Source organism: Hemiscyllium ocellatum, chromosome 19 (genome assembly GCF_020745735.1).
Source record: "Hemiscyllium ocellatum isolate sHemOce1 chromosome 19, sHemOce1.pat.X.cur, whole genome shotgun sequence".
NCBI lineage: Eukaryota > Metazoa > Chordata > Chondrichthyes > Orectolobiformes > Hemiscylliidae > Hemiscyllium > Hemiscyllium ocellatum.
This window is the reverse complement of record NC_083419.1, coordinates 49,791,533-49,811,368: the sequence shown is the minus strand read 5'-3', so window position 1 is coordinate 49,811,368 and position 19,836 is coordinate 49,791,533. Positions and strand designations below refer to the sequence as shown.

General features: G+C 39.3%; 1 protein-coding gene across 10 annotated transcripts in view; it reads left to right on the top strand.

Moving 5' to 3' along the window:
• The window catches only part of bicd1a (bicaudal D homolog 1a), a 207,803-nt gene that overhangs the window by 87,189 nt on the left and 100,778 nt on the right, over positions 1-19,836 (top strand). For all 10 annotated transcript variants that reach the window (XM_060839446.1, XM_060839448.1, XM_060839443.1 and 7 more), the window contains exon 2: positions 8,690-8,902. In XM_060839446.1, the coding sequence (XP_060695429.1) occupies positions 8,690-8,902 (213 nt within the window). The remainder of the gene's footprint in view (positions 1-8,689; positions 8,903-19,836) is intronic.

Sequence of the window (19,836 nt, the reverse complement as noted above, 5' to 3'; positions counted from 1 at the left end):
TGCTCGAAACGTCGATTTTCCTGCTTCTCAGATGCTGCCTGACCTGCTGTGCTTTTCCAGCACCACTCTGATCTAAACTCTGGTTTCCAGCATCTGCCGTACTCACTTTTGCCTAATCAATTGTCTTACAGACTCTTCATTATGCTTATTGAAATTTATACATTGTGGACAACTGACGGTTCTTTGGTGAGTTGTGGTTAAGGCAGAATCAGCTGGTTGCAACAAGACCAGCTCCATTCCAAACATCCACCTCCTCTTTTTTTAAAGTGAAGGGGTATCCTTATCAATATTCGCTCAATTTGTCTTATGGTTTCCCTGAGCCATATCAACTCTAGCCAAAGTGACATTATTGCTCTCGGGCTTTCTGTTGAAGTGACTTGAAGTCTCCCTCAGGAAGGTTAGCATTCGCAGTTCAGGAAGAGTTCATACCCCTTTGAGGAAGTACATGACCTTCTAATTCCATCTACTGTGATGAGGATTAGGAGCAGAGAAAACGAGAATTTGATTTGTATGATTGATGGCTGGCTTGATGTTCCATCATTCCTAATCATGATGGATGGGCTGACTGGTCCCACATTTCATGGGTGAAAACTTCACATTTTACTCACTGATTGCCTATTCACCCCTGTACCTCTCAAGGACAGGGACATCAATACTGTACCAAACACTGATTTACAGTTACACTCTTCTGCTCCCTCTTCTCATAATTTTCCTCCTTTTTCTGTTACTGTTTCTCAAATTTGTAATTCACATTTGCTTTCATTTTCTATTTTCCTTTTTTTAACTCTAATTTATCCTATTTCTTCGTCTCTGTGTTTTATGTTTCTATCACTATCTCTTTCTTTGTTCAAAGAAAGCAACTAGTGTGTGTAACGTTCACAAAGTTTTTGATGTAACTTTGAGATCAAATAGCCATCCCAGAAGCTTGCTAGTGTTCATTTACACAGTGGTAACAGTGAGCTACCTAAATAGTCTGATTGACATTAATGCGAATAAAAGCCAAAAATGTTGGTGAAACTCAGCAGGTCTAGCAACATCTATGGTGAGAGAACCAGAGTTAACATTTTGAATCCAAAGAGTCTTTTTCAGAAATTAATATTATTTGCTGCCAAATCTTGTAGACATTTCTGACCAAGTAAAATAGTAGACAATTGCATTGCAAGATGATGGTGATGGGGAGAGAGCTGGGAAATGAATTCATTTCTGATTGCTCCATCAATGAGCCATCATAAACACATTGGGTCAAATGGCCTCCTCCTGAACTGCTGAGTTGCATGATGTTAGAGGGGTCCAAATGTAGCATTTCACACCACAATTCAAAATGCATTTGCAACTTTGAAGAAAAGTCTTTTGCAAAAATGTTATTTTCTAACATAAAAACCATTTATTATTTTAGGGGATGATATTTGAATTAAAGCAATTGATTGCATTCAGTCATTCCCCAATGAACAAAATAATGAAACAAATGGTCCTCTCCAGCTCTACAGGGAGCAATTCACATTTCTAGCCATTGGCTGACATTTGGTTGAAGACAACATTTTGAGGCCTGACAATGTAGATTTTATTTGCTGTTTGAATCTACTAAAATTGTCTTACAATGTAAGTCATCAACATATCATTGTCTTAAAATAGCCTTTATGGAGTGGATTTTGCTGTGTGTAAACAGTATGATGTGGGTGTGATTATCATTCAAAAAAAAGAAGAGAACTACATTTTATTTCAAAAGATTCCCATCATTCCTCTATCAGGATTGGAATTAAATAGTGGCTCAATAGTTAGCATTGCTGCTTCACAGCTCCAGGGGCCCAGGTTTGATTCCAGCCTTGGATGATTTTTTTTTGTGTGGAGTTTTGCACATTCTCCCTGTCTCTGTGTGGGTTTCCTTTGGGTGCTTTGGTATCCTCCCACAGTCCAAAGATGTACAGGTTAGGTGAATTGTTCATGTTAAATTGCCCATTGTGTTCAGGGATGTATAGGTTAGTTGCATTAGTCAGGGGGAATGGGTCTGGGTGGGTTATGATTCGAAGGGTCAATGTGAACTTGTTGGGCCAATTGGCCTATTTCCACACTGTGTGGATTCTATGATATCACCTAACCTGTTGCAGTGCAGTTGTAAAGGGGTAAGGTTTATTCTCTGCTTCCAGTTGGATTAGATTTTGAACTTGATTGACTGCACTGTTCAGCCTTCTCAGAAACAGTCCTCACTTTCTCCTTCTCAAAACATTCTCAACATTTTTGACCACTCTAGTGTTCAGGCCCCATTGAGCCAAATCAGCCAGCCATGTCAACAGAGTTTCTCCAGCTCTCCATTGCAGCAATTTTGGCAGAAGTTCAGTTTGTAGCTGAGCTGTCTGCCAGTGGCAGAGCAGGAGAGACCATGTGAAAACTCCCAGTTGGGTTGCACAGAACTCTAAATCAGAGAGATTCCCAACACATTTCTCCAACTGTCAGTCACATTAGAGAAACAGAAATGAACATATTATAATCCAAAAGGCTGTATCCTGTACCCGAGTCACTGACATTCAAATTGAAACATAGACAATAAGAGGAAGAGTAGTCTGCTCTGCATTCAATGTGACCATGGCTGATCATCGAGCTTAATACCCTAATGCTGCCTCACCACATATCCCTTGATCCCTTTAGGCAGGAGCTACATCTACCTCCTTCTTGAAAACACAATGTTTTGGCCTCAAACACTTTCTGTGGGAATGAATTTCATGAGTTCACCACTTTCTGGGAGAAGAAATTTCTCCTTGTCTCAGCCCAAAAAGGTTTACCCTTTATCCATAAACTATGACCCCCTGGTTGTTGACTTCCCCACCATCGGGAACATCTCTCCTGCACCTAACCTGTCTAGTCCTTTTAGAAGTATTTGAATTTCTGTGAAATCCCCACTGTCTGTGAAATTCCAGTGAATACAATCTTAACTGACTGAATCTCTTCATATATTAGTCCTGCCATCCCAGGCATCAATTTGGTAAATCTTCACTGAACTCCCTCAATAACAAGTACATTCTTTCTCAGATAAAAAGACCAAAATGGCTCACAATATTCCCAGCTTGGCCTCACCAAGTCTCTCTTTAATTGCAGTAAAACATTCTTGTTCCTGTACTTGATTCCTCCAACTATGAAGGCCAACATCCTGTTTATCTTTATTTCCTGCTGCACCTGCACATTTACTTTCAATGACTGGTGCATGAGGATACCTAGATCTTGCTGGATATTTCCCTTATGCAATTCAAATAATAATCTGCCTTCTTATTATTGCTACCAAACCTCACATTTATCCACACCATACTGCATTTGCTCACTCACTCAGTCTGTCCATATCACACTGCCACATCTCTGCATCCTCGTCATAGTTCACCTTTCCACCCAGCTTTTTGTCACCTGCAGATTTTGAGGTATTACATTCAGTTCCCTCATTTAAATCATTACCAAGTATTGAATTTGTGCCCTTGTAAAACATCACCTATTCAATGTTATTTGTATGAAAGTTGGCTGAGCATATTCCGTTGAATTTTCTTCAAACAAGCCTTTTTCAATCAGATAACTAACTGCACTAAATTGTGGAAAAGATGTGAAGATTAATTCAGCTGATAATTGAAAACACATACAGACATTCTGTAAATCCCAAGAAATTGACCTGTTATATTGTTATCGGAGTTATGAACGGACTTCTCATACGCGAGTTGATCTTTCTCTGCACCTTCTCTTTTCCTGTAACACTATGTTCTGCATTCTGTTCTGTTACCCTGAGCTATGATCTGTTGGGTTAGCATGCAATGCAATACTATTCACTCTATCTTGGTATATTTGACAATAATAAATCAGATCAAAACATTTTAGTGCAAATTCACTTAATTCCTAGCATTTACCATATACATATACATATTGTAATGTTACGTGTTTGGATTAATGCATGCCATAGAGCACTTTCTATACTTTTATTTAAACCTACCCTGCAGGTGTAATAAAGAAGATGACCTATGCTGAATATGCATTTTAGGGAAATTTGGGTTTTTAAAATTATGATTGGATGATCTATGGCTATCCACAATGGAGTGTGCACAGATATGCACCTTTTAAAAATGTAAGATTAATATGGATTAAGAATGCCGTTCAGCAAGCCTTAGTTCATGTTTTCCAGATAAGTCCTTCAAACCTTCAACTAAGAATCACTAATTCTTCAGTGTCTCTCGTCTTCAATCCTTGTCAAATGCTTGTTCTTTCTTTGATCTCCTCACCCTTTTCCAGATTAATCTCTTCCACTTGACTAATTCCCATGCTCAATTTCCTGACCCCAGTGCTGGCTGATTATATTAAAGTTTCCTGTTCTACTAGCGCTGCCTGTTCAGAACTGTTCTCTTCTACAAACGGCTTCATCTCCAACATCCATTCCTCTTTAATCACCTTTCCTCTTTAAGATTGAATGTGCTTCCTAAATGTGCATTTCTACTCCAAATGCCCCATGTGTTTCTTGCAGTCTGATTTTCATCCATTTTATAGTGTAAAGATTACCCTGCCAGATGTCACTCACTTATTCTGTGACTGTGATTGTCTTGCATTAATACTGCTTATGCTCCTTGACCTTTCTCAAATATGCCTGATTCGACCTTTGCCATTATCTAGATTCATGGATATTTCTTGCATGGTTCCAGTTCTGCCGAACTGAATATAATCAACACACACATGTCCAGCAGTGTCTTCTTTTCCTGTTTCTAAGACGACTCTCTCTGGGTCCCCAAGGGATGGTTTTGGCTTCAAATCACCTGTCAGCTTCCTTTCAGCAACATCCCCTGGACACACAGGGTGAGATTATATAGGGCACTTATAAAATACAGAGGAACCTCAATTATCCGGCATTCGATTAACCGAATTTTGGATAATCTGAAGAAGGTTGCAACATCCCGATGCTTGGCGAACTCTGTTATCTGGAAGTTGGTTAACCGAGCAAAATGCTCCCTGCCTGTGTCCTTCAGATAATTGAGCTTCCTCTGTACACATCTTCACATGTTTTCAGCCATTTAGTTGCCTCTGATCTGTCCATCCCTGTAAACACAGTGCAGCAAATGCAAAATGATGTAAGTCTTGTTTTGGTCAATAGATTTCCATCTTCTAAAAACAGCTGAAGATTGTGAAAATTAACTTAAAGTAGATATTTTTTGCCAGTTAAGATGAAAGACTTTCATTGCACCATTCTGAGCTGGATGTAACGTAGGTTTCAAAAATGAGAGGAGAATGTGTTAACTCAGCATTTTAACATTGTATTCATTTCCACCTGAGATGAAGTCATCTTTTACTCTGTCGGAGCTGGGAGTACAATTCAAAACCCATTCTCTATGTCACGGTCAGAAAAATATTTATTTTCCTACATCAGTTGGGTTTGGAGTTCTGTTCTAAAATAGGATCAGTTTTTTAATTTGTTGCACTATATGGTATCTGAAAAACACTGATTTTTGTCTCACCAGTTTTTGTCCAATATCTTCTCATTTTTTAAGGTAGCAACTTTAGTTACATGTTAGCATCTTCTCTTTTGGAGGAGTAGGCTGTATGTTCACAATTAATTCTAGACACTTAAACACACCACCTAAAATTCTGATGTTATGTTAAAGGAGTGCTACGGTGCTGAAGAGATGTTAAAGTGGGATCCCCTCTGCCTTTTTGAGAGAGTGGAAAAGATGCCATTGCCTTATTCCAAGAACAGTGAGGCAGTTCATCTCCCGTGATGATATTTTCCTCAGCTACTATAACTGACACAGTGCGATTGTCTGGATGTTACCATGTTGCTATTTCTGATATCATACACATTTGAGCAGGGGTGGCAGCTGTGTTTTCCCCACAGTATCGCAGTGACTACACTTCAGAAGTACTTATTTAATTGTCACTTTTTTTAGAAAATCTGTAGAGAGTGAAAGTTTCTATATAAGTGCAAGTTCTTGGTGTGTCTTTCTGAAGTAATGGTAAATTAGTATAAAAAATTAATTAGGTCATTATTTGAGCATTGGTGCAGACGTCAGCACCATATTGTAAAACGGGAATGAATGCTATTGCACGGATTCAGAATCACAAAATCATTATAGTACAGAAGGCGGTGATTTGGCTGATTCAGTCTGTGTTGGCTCTCTAAAAGGACAGTTCAGCTCATGCATTCTCTCACCTTCTCCGAGCAGCCCTGCATCTTGTCAGACCTCAAGGAGAAAAGTCCCAGCATCTCCAATTCCCTTTTGAATGCTTTGATTGAACTTGCCTCCATCATTCTCTCAGGCAGTACACTCCAGACTCAAACCACCTGCTATGTGAAGAAGTGTTTCCTTATGTTACCATTTTTTCTTTCATTAATTACCTTAAATATATGTCCTCACTTTCTAGTGTTTTCCACCAATGGGAACAGTTTCTCCTCATCTACTCTGACCAGAGCCCTCACGATTTGAACATCTTAATCAAATTTACTCTCAACCTTTCCTTCTCCATGAAGTACAAGCCAATCTTCTCCAATCCAACCATAAACTGATGTCTTTTAGCTCTGGAACCATTCTTATTCGTCTTTTCTTCACTTTCTCTGAGATGTGGCGGCCAAAACGGGATGCAGCATTTCACCTGAGGCCAAACTATGTTTTATACAAGTTTTACATAACTTCCTTGTTTATGTGTTCTATGGCCCTGTTTATAATGCTTAGGACAGTGTCTCATTCACCAGGATGATGACTGGGACAGGAACATTGAGGAGAAACTTGAAGTACTAGAATTATTTCCACTAGGACAGAGGGGAAGTGAAGATCAGAAAGAAGTTTTGGAATGTTGTAACAAAGTGGCTAGGGGAAACTATTTCCTTGTTTGGAATGGGAGTGAAAAGAAATCAGTATAAAATTATCATCACGAGTGAGGAACCAGCATCTGAGATTTTCTTTTTTTAATCAAATATAATAAGAATATAGAATACTTAGCCACAGGCCATGGTTGAGGCAGAAATCATTGTATCGTTTAGTGGTAAATTGGAAAAATATTATTAGAAACAGGGGAACAAAGGCCAGGAGAAGAAAGCAGGGCTGTTTGGGTTAACTTTGGATTGTTGTAATGAAATGCTGGTACAGACATAATTGGCGAAATGGCCTCTTGTAACAAAATAAAGTCAAAGCATTTGTGCCAAAGTGTGAGAACATTAGCAATAGTAGCAGGTGTAACCTCCTCAGTCATTCAAGGAGATCAGGGTTGATTATGCAAATTTCCACCATTTTCCCAGCCAGTCCTCAGTGCTGTGTAAGAGGCTGTACCTAAATAGATTCTAAATTTGTATTGTTATTTGGCATGTGTGTTAGAAATTGTACATTGAGAGAAATTGTAGATGAGCAAGTAATGAATAATTATCAAATAAAAGCAAATTACTGAGGATGCTAGAATCTGAAACCAAAAGAGAAAATGCTGGAAAATCTCAGCAGCTCTGGCAGCATCTGTAAGGAGAGAAAAGAGCTGACGTTTTGAGTCTAACTGACCCTTTGTCAAAGCTGAATAATTATCAGTGAATAACCAGAGTATAACGTTTCTTATGTGTCCCTTGAACAAAACAATTGCTGCTAAACTCTCCTATGCTTGGTAGTTAATGGCTGGCTATGTAGGAGAATGCATCTTCAGTTGAACTAAATGGGTCATCATTGTGCACAGTAATGGGAATCACTGTTCTTTGCAAAAACTACTTTGATCCTCAACACATCTAGTTACCTTAAAGAATTAGTTGACAAGGACGATATTTTCTGAGATGATGTTGATGATATTTTGTAAGCTTTAAATGATACTGGAATTAAGAATCCTTTGGTCCAGTACGAGAAGTGCCCCAAAGGTATCGCAATTATTTCTAGCCGTGTAGGTGTTTCTGCAGACTTAACAGTTTTCTGCTGATGGTGTACCAGATGCTATTGCTCAACTCCAGGTAATCGAAATCCTGATGTTCAAATAATCCTGAAAAATCTGTTTAAGTACAGAACGAATGTCTGCCTTATTAGAATGAAATGCTTGAGCAGCATTTAATTATTTAGGGTGATTGAAACGACTACAATGTAAGCTTCAACTTTTCTGAAACAAGTAATGCATATATTGGTAAGGACAACAACTCCATGCCATATTTCAGTATACAATTCAATGGTGAGTCTCTGATATGAGAGATGCTGTTATCACACAATGTCTGGAGGAGCTCAGTGCCTTGGACAGCAACATCCTGATTTTCACATTTAATTGCATCTAAGTAGTTCCATGAGATTTTTCTCCTGTTTACACTTTAATAACAGTCTGACAGCCTCCCTCTTTCACTGCAAATTCAGAGTATATATATATCTTGCAAATATCTTCTGTGACTAGGAAATGCATAATGATTATCTTCCTTTCCTTTTTAAGCTGTCAAGAATGTGCTTGGCATCACTGCTGGAGTAAAGAATTATTTGCACAGATCTGTTAGATCAGCAGATCTTAGTTTTATTACTGCTTTGCAGTCTTCATGTTTTGTATAATGTTATGCAGTTGCAACGTTTTACTGCCTAATAATCCCAAGTGCATGTCATTGCTACATATAACATAGACAAGGAGAGCTTTAACTCCATATGTTATGTTATTTGTTGAACGATTGCAAGTAAAGCTCAATGTTCCTGTCTTTGTACAATCAAAGAGAATTAAAGATGTCAATGCATTTATTTTTCAGGCATTCGGTCAGGCGTATTCAAACCATCGTAAAGTTGCAGAAGATGGTGAGACCCGTGAAGAGACCCTCCTGCAAGAATCTGCATCAAAGGAGGCCTATTACCTCAGTAAGATTCTGGAGCTGCAGACAGAGCTGAAACAAGCTAGGACAGTTGTGGTCAATGTCCAGTCTGAAAATGAACGACTCACTGCTCTTTCTTCGGACCTCAAAGAGGTAACCATGGTGCTGTTGCTGCTCTAGACAGGAGTTGAGAAATCTCATATCAGTCAGTTTTAGAAAAGCAGAATCAATGGGAACTGTGCAATAAATGATCACAGTTCTGTAAAGCACAGTTAATGATATTGTCTGAAATATGCTGGCAAGGTCAATAGCTCTAGGTTGAGCTGGCTGGTGTCATGAAGACCTAATCTGTATTTTAATGCATTATTTCATGGTGTTGTGTAATAGATACACAATAGTAATTTTTTTTCATCCTCTCTGAATGCTCCCTTTTTGTTGACTGGAGATACTGATTAATGCTGAGTCACAGTCTCATAAGTACAGACCTCCAAAACTGGACTCATTCTTCACATAGTCTTTGTAAATGAGAGTAGACAAGCCATTCAGTTGTGGCAGTTAGGGGTGAGGAGGGGAACATAATTGCAGCTAACTTTCTTTTCATCTGTTAGTCACATATAGATGTGTTGCAGCAGAGATCCTCAGAAATGGCACTTCTCTTTCTCATAGTCCTGAGCTCATGTCGGAGTTCAACCAATTGATCTTCAATTGGTTAAAAACCTGAAACCTTAATGTCAAACTTGAACAGTACATGTTTTGTCTGCTGTGATGTGAATGTCCTACAGAGGCCACTAACATTGCTGTGGCCAGGTTACTGGAGCAAATTATATTATGAGCATTTCTAGAGACATTAAATTCAGTACAAGACAGCCTGGATAATAGATGATCTTATGTCAGTTCTGAATGTAGAGAATGTGGAGGTCAGTTAGCTCGGTTTGCTGTATGATTAGTTTGCAATGCAGGGTGATACCAGCATTGTAGGTTCAACTCCCATACTAGCTGAAGTTACCATGAATGTCCTGGCTTCACAACTTCATCTGTAGTGAACCCTCAGGTTAAATTCATCACCTTTATTTATGATGGTGCACCACTCTTGGATTATTTTGCAAAAGAAGGTTGATGAATTTCTGTAAATCAGTCTATTTCTCTAAGGTTTCTGGCTTTATAGAAATGCATTAATTTTGTGTTTATGTAACAATAATTTGCTTCCTATTATTTGGCAACTTTGAGCTGATAATATTTTCTGACCATTTTTCTCAAACAATTTGAAGATTTATCTGTAATGCTCTCAGTGGTTATTTGACAAATACTTTCGATGGTGCAATCAGTTGGATCAACAATTCAGATCCACCATTACATTTAGCCAGTTGAACATACAATTATACCAAACAGGATCAGAAGTGACCATTTCAGCTCTCAAATCTGCTCTGCTACTCAAATGAGATCATGGTTGTTCAGCCCCATCTATCTCTGATTACCTTTCCCATTCCTGCCTAGGAAGGATCTATCTTAAAAATAATCATTGACTTTGCCTTCTCCGAGGCAGTGTTCCCAAGTCACACAGCCCTCTGAAAGATAATGATCCTCCTTCTTGTCCTAAAAGGGTAATTCTTAATTTTAGAACAGTCTTTACTAGGTCTGCACCGACCCAAAACGGGAAATACCCTTTCCATGTCCACCTTGTGAAGATTATTCAGGATCCTATATACTTCAATCAAGTCACCACCAATCCCCCAATTCTTCTAAACTCTGTTGGAAACAAGGCCAGTTTGTTCAACCTGTCCTCAAAAATCATTCCAGCTATCAATCCAGTAAACCCTTCTCTGAACCACTTCCAATGCATTTACTTTATCCTGCTATGTAAGGAGTCCAAATCTGCATTTGAAATGTGGACTCACCAATGCCCTGTATAACATCCTTATTTTCATGTTCAGTTCCTCTCATAATAAAAAATAGCATTTCGTTAGTCTTCCTGATTACGTCTGTATCTGCATATTTATTTTTTGTGACTCTTGTATTTGATCCCTCTGCAGCTCAGAATTCTGCAAACATTCTCTGCTTAAGCAGTACCCTGTTTTTACATTCTTCCTGGCAAAGTGAATGACTGTACGTTTTCCCAGATTTTACTCTGCCAGATTTTTGCCCACACACTCAACCTATCTACATCTATCTGCAACTCCCTTATGTCTTCTTCCCAACATACTTACTTACCTAGCTTGGTGTTGTTTACCATGTCTTTGCTCCTTTTCATCTCAGTCATCAATGTAAATGGTGAAAAGTCAAGGTCATAGCAGAGCAGCTGCCGTACTTCACCGGTCACATCAAAGATAAAGACCCATTTGTTAATAGTCTCTGTTTTCAGCCAGCCAACCAATCTCTTATCCATGTTACTCCCTACACCATCAGCATTTATTTTCCATAATAACCTTTCATATGGTACCCTATCAAATGTCTTTGGAAATCCAAGTATAACATGCCGACAGGCTCTTCTTCATTACTAACAGTAATGTTAGTCCCTCAAGTATGACCTATCTTTGATAAAACCATGCCGACTCTTCCCAATTGCCTTGAGATTTTCTAAGTGCACAGCGATAATTACTTTAATGATCAATTCTCCACGACAGGTCCATAGTTTCCTGCTTTCTGCCTTCCTCCCTTCTTGATTACAGAGATTATACTTGCTACTTGTCAGTTTGATGGAACTGTTCCTGAATTTAGAGAATTTTGTAAAACTATCACCAACTCATCTACTACTTCATTAAAAGCCACATTGAAACCTCAGGATGAAGTTCAACTGGATCAAGAGATTGGTTAGCCTGCAGATCCCTCACTTTGCTTGGTACTACTTCCCTCATGTAATTTAAACAAGTTCCTGTCTCCCTTTCACCTCTAGATTTACAGGCATTGCTAGAATGTTTGTTGATTTCACTAGAGTGAAGACAACTTCAGTTTGAAACTCAACCTCTCGACTCTGCAAAGCTTTTCCACAATCCACCAGGCCCAAGTCAGGAATGAGATGGAATATTACCCATTTTCCTGGATGAGTGTTGCCCCAACAATACTCAAGGAGTTCGGTACCATCCAGGACCAAACAGCCCATTGGATTGGCACCACATCCACAAGGATTCGCTACCTTTACCATCAACAACAAAACCCACAACCACTTCATCTAGAAAGACAAGAGCAGCAGCTAAAAGGGTGTTACAATTGCCCCTCTAAGCCACTCAGCAGCTCAACTTGGAAGTACCTCCCCTTTCCTTTGGTGACTTTGGGTCAAACTCTTGTCTCTACACCAAACAGACTGCAGTCTTTGAGAAGGCATCTCAAGGGTGGGCAATGGTAGGCTGGCCCACCCAGTGACATCCACATCCCATGAATGAGTTTTAAATAAAAGTGTCCTGCACAATGACCTTCCTTCAACAGCTACCACTGTAAAATATAAATTAACTTAACATGAAAAATATTGCCATTAGTAAGATTTTGACGCACACAAAACAGCAGCCACATTTACTTACGTACCACCACCTTGTCAAGGCATCTGGGATGGACAATAAGAGCTGGCCGAGCTGGTGAAATCCTTATCCCATGAATGAATAATAAAAAAAAGCAAAACTTTTGTTACTTTTATTGGTTGTTTCCTTATTTTCTAACTGTTAACTCCCTGTTATCACTCTCTAGAGAATGACACTCATTTTATTTATCTTTTACTCATTAAATATCAGTTGAAACCTTTGATACCCATCTTTATACTTCTAGCAGGTGTCCTCATACATCTAATTTCTCAATCTTAATTAACCTTTTAGTTATTCTCTGCCATTCATTGTATCCTGACCTCCTACTTTATATAGTGACACATGTTTTATTTAAGTGTAATGCTTTGCTATTTCATTTAATTAACCATGATGTTGAGTCCTCCATTTAGAAATTTTCTTTATAGAAGAATTGTACTTAATCTGAGTATTCTGAAATATCCCCTTCAACAGGACTTTTTGATTATCCCATAGCCATGTCTGACAATTCAGTTCTGTTAGCACAGCTTTTATGCCGATGCTATTCCTTATTTATGTTTAAAATATTAATTTTAAACCCAGTCTTCTCCCTTTCAAACTTAATGCAAAATTCCATCATATTGTGGTTGCTGCTACTGGGGGACACTGTAACTCTGAGATTATTAGTTAATCCTGCCACATTGCAAAATATCAAGTCTAATATAACCTGGTCTCTTGATGTTTCTACAATGTGTTGCTGTAAGAAACTATCTCAAAAGCACCCTATGAATTCCATACCCAGACCACTAATGCCAATCTGATTGTTGCAATTTATATGTAGATGGATGTCACCCATGATTATTCTTGTCCTTTTATAACAAGCACCCAATATTTCTTCTTGCATATTTTATTCCATTACTGTCAGGGGGCTTATAGACAATGGACTTTCTATGGTCAGTTTGTTTATCCAGCCTGCAGCCACTATTCCAATTAAATAGACTGAGAGTGCCTGAGATCTTTTAGACACTTGCAGAGGCTGACAATCTTGCACTCCTTAGAGAACAAAAAATCTGAAGATGCTGGAATCCAAGGTAGACCAGCAGGAGGCTGGAAGAACACAGCAAATCAGGCAACATCGGGAAGTGGAGAGGTTACTTTTCGGGTGGAACCCTTCTTCAGGACTGGGGGTGTGTGTAGGCGGAGCTGCAGATAAGGGGGGTGGCGGGGTAAGGTGCAGAAATAGGGATAGGCGAAGACAGCAGAGGGTATGACCTGGTTGGTCAATGAGGGGAATGGATCCAGTTGGTGGCAGGAAAATAGTGGGAGGGGCTGGGAAGGGAGTCAAGGGAAGGGGGAGTTATTTGAAATTGGAGAACTCAAAGCCCAGACATCACCTTACCAGCCTCACCTACAGCCACACTTTCTTGTTCCTGACCACTGACCAAATCAGAACACTAAGAAATGTGATTTCCTCCTGGTACAAAGGATCCAGATAACATCCCTGCCTGTAGTTCAATCTCCATCTCATAAACTCTGAATTGAAGCTGCGTGATTTTCAAATACTGAGCCCTGTCTATGTTGCTCATGTTATTTGACATGCAAGTAGTCCTGCATTGTAGCTTCAATTGGCTGGTGCCTCAGCTTTAGGTATGCCTGGTACCCTAATGAATTTTCTTGTATTATCTTTCCAAATTAGTCTCATTACCTGTGCATCATTTGTCATACTGTCCTACCTGGTACATGCAGTAGTACTGTCCACTGCCAGGACCTCTCAGGGTTCCTGCTATCAGCACCATCTTTGACACTGAACTGTGCATTCAGTCTGTAACTGATCTCTATGATTCTTATCAATTGGCCCAAACATGCCTGGCACTGGGGAATTGGCACCTCACTTTCCTGATGTGGACCTGGAGGTGCTAACGGACAGGTGGCCATATGTGGTCACTAACACCCATGGAGTGTGCTGCGAAATGTCAGTGCCTTGGTTTTCAAGACAATTATCGAGAGGAGCAGCAAGCTGGAGTCACCTGGTTACCACTCTCTCTTTCATGCCGGGAATTGTCATCATCTAGTTTTAAATCCGATGAGTGGGATAATGGGAAGTAGCAAATAATACATGCTGATACATGCAAATAGGTTCTTGTCATTCACTAGTGAGAATCTTGCCTTGCCAGTTAACACTTCATTGAAAAATAGGACGTTTTGTTTTTGACATTGAGAATCTTATTACTGGTGAACTCGCATGATTCTCAAAACTTTCTCATCAATACCCACATCACTCAGTGACTTAGAAAAAATTCAGTCCAATATGTTTGACAAAAATGTTTAATGAAGACCATTCCTCATTTGAAGTGGAGTTGGAGCTGTGATAACTTACATTGTTGAAGTTTGGGAGCTCTGCCAATGATTGAGGAAGCCTGAAGCTGTTCACCTTGTGAAATGCTTATTTTGGAATCAGACTCCCCTGGCTGAATGAGTATCACAATATTTCCACGGTTTGATCTAGCTGTGAGTCTAGAATTGGCTAATTAGGAGGCTTATAGTCACTGATTATGGGAGATTGTGGGAATTCCTAAATATTCTTATGGAGGAACAGAAAACTCCACAGCCCAAATGAGTTTGTCCCTCCTAGAAGTCCCTTGGCATTGAGGATGATTTTCTTCCTCTCTGGATCATTAGATTTTGAGAAGATTGTTAATGTCCATCTGTAGACTCTGCCCTTTATTTGAAGCATGCAGAGATGTTGGTGTTTGGAGGTTTGTGTGTTCTCTCCAACGTCTCACCTTTGGCTTTGTATACTCTCTCAGCATGTCTTACACAATGCTTCAATGCCAAGGTGCCTAAGTTTCTATGATGGCAATGCACTGCTCAGAGTTGTCATTGTGATGAATGGAAGATAGTCGTGTGTGAATTTGTTTTAAACATGTGATATGGGATAGGTTGTTCCAAATGGCAACCATGCTGTCTCAGTAGATTGGGTCTTGGGGCAAGGACAAGGTCATGATAGTTAAAGGTCAGGCTCTGCTTCCCACATTGTTCTGGTCTATCATGACCTTACCTGTGCATTAAATAACATGAGGCCAAGAACAGACTGAATCTGAAAAATAGTGGAACCAGTAACAGAAACAGACTTAGCATGAGACTGAAGTCTTAATTATTCCAGTGATGGGGGAGAAGACAATAGTCTGGGTCCTTTGGTAGAAATTAAGTTTTCTGGTTTAATCCAGAGCCTAGAGGAGCCCAGAAATTTGAAACCAAGCTTGAAAGATGATGTTCCAAGCTACGAAATGCTATCCTGAAATTAGTAGGCGGCCTCAAATGTTCTCCCCAGCAATTCCTGTTTTACGTATATTGTACGCCATGCATGAAATCAAACATGTGTTCCAGGCTGCATTGTGGAAGAGTCTCCCAGGAATTTAAGACATGCCCAGAGCAGATTGTGCATAGAATTCTGAGTGGTGAACAGAGTCAGGTCCTCTAGAAAACCAAATGAAGTCATAACATGTGCATACCTGGAATAACTGTGCTGTAGCAAAGGAATTTGATGCTTATGAAAAACTGGTGTGAGAATAGAGGAAGAAGAAATCCACTCTGAAGAAGATTCCTAAAACCAATTGCATTATCAAACAAGAACTGGCCTTTGGTCTTATCTTGTGAAGCACGTATTGAATGTGTCTTCAAATTGTCTGAGGTGTTTTGAAAGCTATAGAGTAATTGTAGTGAATAGTTGATTTTCTGTCATTTTCTCTTATTGCCTTGTTTGGAAAATACAAATTTTGTGGTAATGCTGCTTAGTGGTCTGCTTAATGGCAAAATTGACCAAGAAAACTGAAAAGGTTTTGTTTTGAAACAAGAAAACATCCTGCTTCAATTTTCCTTTTCTAACCAGGTACTAAAATGTAAATTTTAATAACTTCAGACCATATCTTCACCTGCTCCTATTATCATCTTCCTTGCTAAATATCATGGTTTTTGGTATTTGAACCTTCATTTAAGAACACTGTATACCTTGCCTGGAAGTATTTGATATTAGAACTATACTGCTGGCTCCCTATCCCAGATGATATTCAGTCTTCCTGTACCTGATCTTGAAACTGACATTGTGTGTTGAATGTAGGAGATACTCTGTTTCACAGCATTAAGAACCCTCACATTAATTAACACTACATTTCCAATGATTTCCAATGGCGAAAATGGAAAAGTGCAAGTTTTCTATCATGTACACAATCATTTAGTCACTAAGACCTTGTATTTCCACAGACTAATTGATTCATTCACAGAATGCGTACCAGTCAGCAGTCAGTGATAGGACAACAGGTCAAACCCAGGTCACACCATCACAATCATTTAACTGAGTGTAACCCAGTATTAACAGTGGGATATTAGAAGTGTATCAGTGCTGCCACATGTTGATGAGGATGTGGTGTTGTGCTAATCATGTCATAACAGTTAATGTTCTAGCACAGTGGCCTGTATGTTGTGGTAGAAATAATAATGAGGTCATCAACACTCTTCTTTTATTTCGAACTATATCAAATTTAGAAACTTCAGGCATCTGAACATGCTCAGTTGAAAACAAAAAAAAATCAGAACTTGTTAACTGAGTAGCCATGCATGTTCCAAAAGCTGCACCATTCCAATGTCTTGCTCAGAGACTCATTATTGAAACATAAGAACATGAAATTTAAATAGCACTAAACAGACTAGAAAATGTTGCTTACTCATTCAAGTGTGTAAAGTTTTAGTGACATCATTAAGTCTTTGTTATTGCCAAAAACAAACCACTACTGCTAAAAGTGAATTTGTATAGTTTAAATTCTCTTACTTTGTATTTTAATTATTATTGAGGCCTAAATTTTATTTTTGCTTTCTGTCTCATTTATACCTTACTCGAAAGCTCATTTTTTTTATCCTTTTCTATTTTACTTTAGTTAGAGTTAACTACCCTTTCAGCTTTAAACTTCATGTGTCTGAATGAGGTTTTTTTTCATTCTGATTGATTAAGGATTGCTTCTGTTCACAATCACCTATAAAGAAAGCTGTTTTCAAACTACAGGTTCCATTGCAAATGTTCACAGTAGGTATGTGAGCAAATGCAAGTGTAATGAATAGCTAGTGTTGTACATTCAATGCTGAGCTCAGAAAGGGTTTTGCTACTACAGAAAGCAGTTGAGGCTAAAACACTGTATAATTTGAAGAACGAGTTGGAGATTGGGACCAACAGGATGAAAAGACAGGGGTGAAATAATTGCGCAGAGGCCGGTATGCCGTCACCAATCACCCTGTATTTACTTGTGCACTGTATGCAGTCTGTGGCCAGCCAGCTCAGGGTCAGTTCCCTCAACTGAGCCAATTCTATATCTCCTGGTTAGATTGGTCAGCTCGGGCTTTCCTGATTGACCCAAGTTAACAACCCCAATCAAAGGTCCCATTGTCAACAACATCCAGCTGCTTCTAATCACTACAATGGGGAAAAGCAAGAACATACTTTTGAGTTGGATGATGGCTATGATCATGATGAATAGTTGAGCAGGCTTGGATGGCTGAATGGCCTTCTTCAGCTCTTAATTACAATGTTTCTATGATATATCACTCATAAACCAGCAGTATGTCATACTCATCAAGCTTTCACTGTTGATGTAATTGACAGGGCTAATGGTTTTCTGTCGCACATTACCGTGTGACTGTCATACACTTGGACTCTATGATTTTGCATGAAAATTACTAAAAGGCAATCATTACTGTAGAAGAAGCCAAACTAGACAATGACACATCACAGCTCTATGCAGGAAATTAATTTTAAAACATAGAGAGTACACATAAATGGGTCTTCATCAGATTGTCAACATGTGACAAGTGGAGACCTTGGGTGTCTGTGCTGGGCCCTCAATGTTTTTACAATTTATATCAATGATTTAGATGAGGGTATGAAGGACATGGTGGCTAGCTTTGCAGATGACACAAAGACAGATGGGGAGATGAAGATGATGTAGCTTGGATGTTGATACAGCACATAACCAAGAAGGCTAACGGCATGCTATCCTTTATTAAGAGAGAATTTCAACTTAAAAATAAGGATGTTATGCATCAGTTACACATGGTATGACCAAACCTTGAATACTGTGTGTATTTTTGTTTGTTGTATGCAAGGGAGGATCTAAATGTGTTGGAGGCAAGACTTATGAGAAAAGATCGGACAGGCTGAGCTTGTTTGCACTGGAGTTTGGAAAAGAGAAGGTGACTTTTAATAGGTTAATAAGATTGTGAATGATCTTCACAAGGTGGATGCGGAAAGGATGTTTTCTCATGTGGGTGAGTCCAGGACTAGTGGCCACAGTTCTGAAATTAACAGTCACTCCTTTAAGGACAGAGCTGGAAGAATTTTTTTTTTCTGTGACTTTGGAACCGTTTGCCTCAGAAGGCAACAGAGGCGGGGTTATTGAATGTTTTGTGTTATGGAGAGGTGGATTCTTGTTAGGTAAGTGAACCAAAGATATTTTGAGATGGATAAGAAAGTGGAATTTGAAACAAAAATGAACCAGCCATCATCATACTGATGGTGGTGCAGGCTTGGAGGACTGAATAACCTGTTTCTGCTCTGAATTTGTATACTTGTATTTAAGATGTCAGCCTGTGTGTAGATCTGAACATTAACTAAATTTACCTTTATCATTGTTCATGTTGGCATGTGATGCACTGGATGTGGTGCCTGTTGTTGGCTTGAATGAGGAATTCTATGGTAGAATTTCTACAGAGATCCTCCCCATGTTCTTGCATAATGGTAGAGTAATAGAGTTATAGAAATGTACAGCATGGAAACAAACTCTTCGGACCAACTCATCCATGCTGATCATTTGCCAACACTTGGCCCATATCCCTCTTAAACACTTCCTATTCATATACCCATCCAGATGCCTTTTATATGTTGCAATTGTACCAGCCTCCACCACTTCCTCTGGCAGCTTATTCCATACACACACCACCCTCTGCGTGAAAAAGTTGCCCCTTAAGTCCCGTTTATATCTTTCCCCTCTCATCCTGAACCTATGCCCTCTAGTTCCAGATTCCTGACCCCAGGGCAAAGACCTTGTCTATTTATCTTATCCATGCCCCTCATGATCTTATAAACCTCAATAAGGTCACCCCTCAGCCTCTGATGCTCCAGGGAAAACAGCCCCAGCCTGTTCAGTCTCTCCCTATAGCTCAAATTCTCCAGCCCTGGCACCATTCTTGTAAATCTTTTCTGAACCCTTACAAGTTTCACGGCATTCTTTAGATTAGGAGGGAGACCAGAATTGCATGTAATATTCTAAAAGTGGCCCAACCAATTTCCTGTACAGCAACAACATGACCTTCTAACTCCTATAATCAATGCTCTGGCCAATAAAGGAAACCATAATAAATGCCTTCTTCACTATCCTACCTACCTGTGACTCCACTTTCAAGAATCTATGAAACTGCACTTCAAGGTCTCTTTGTTCAGCAACACTCCCAGGACCTTACCATTAAGTTTATAAGTCTTGTTGTGATTTGCCTTTCCAAAATACAGCACCTGACATTTATCTAAATTAAACTCTCATCTTCCGCACCTCAGTCCATTGA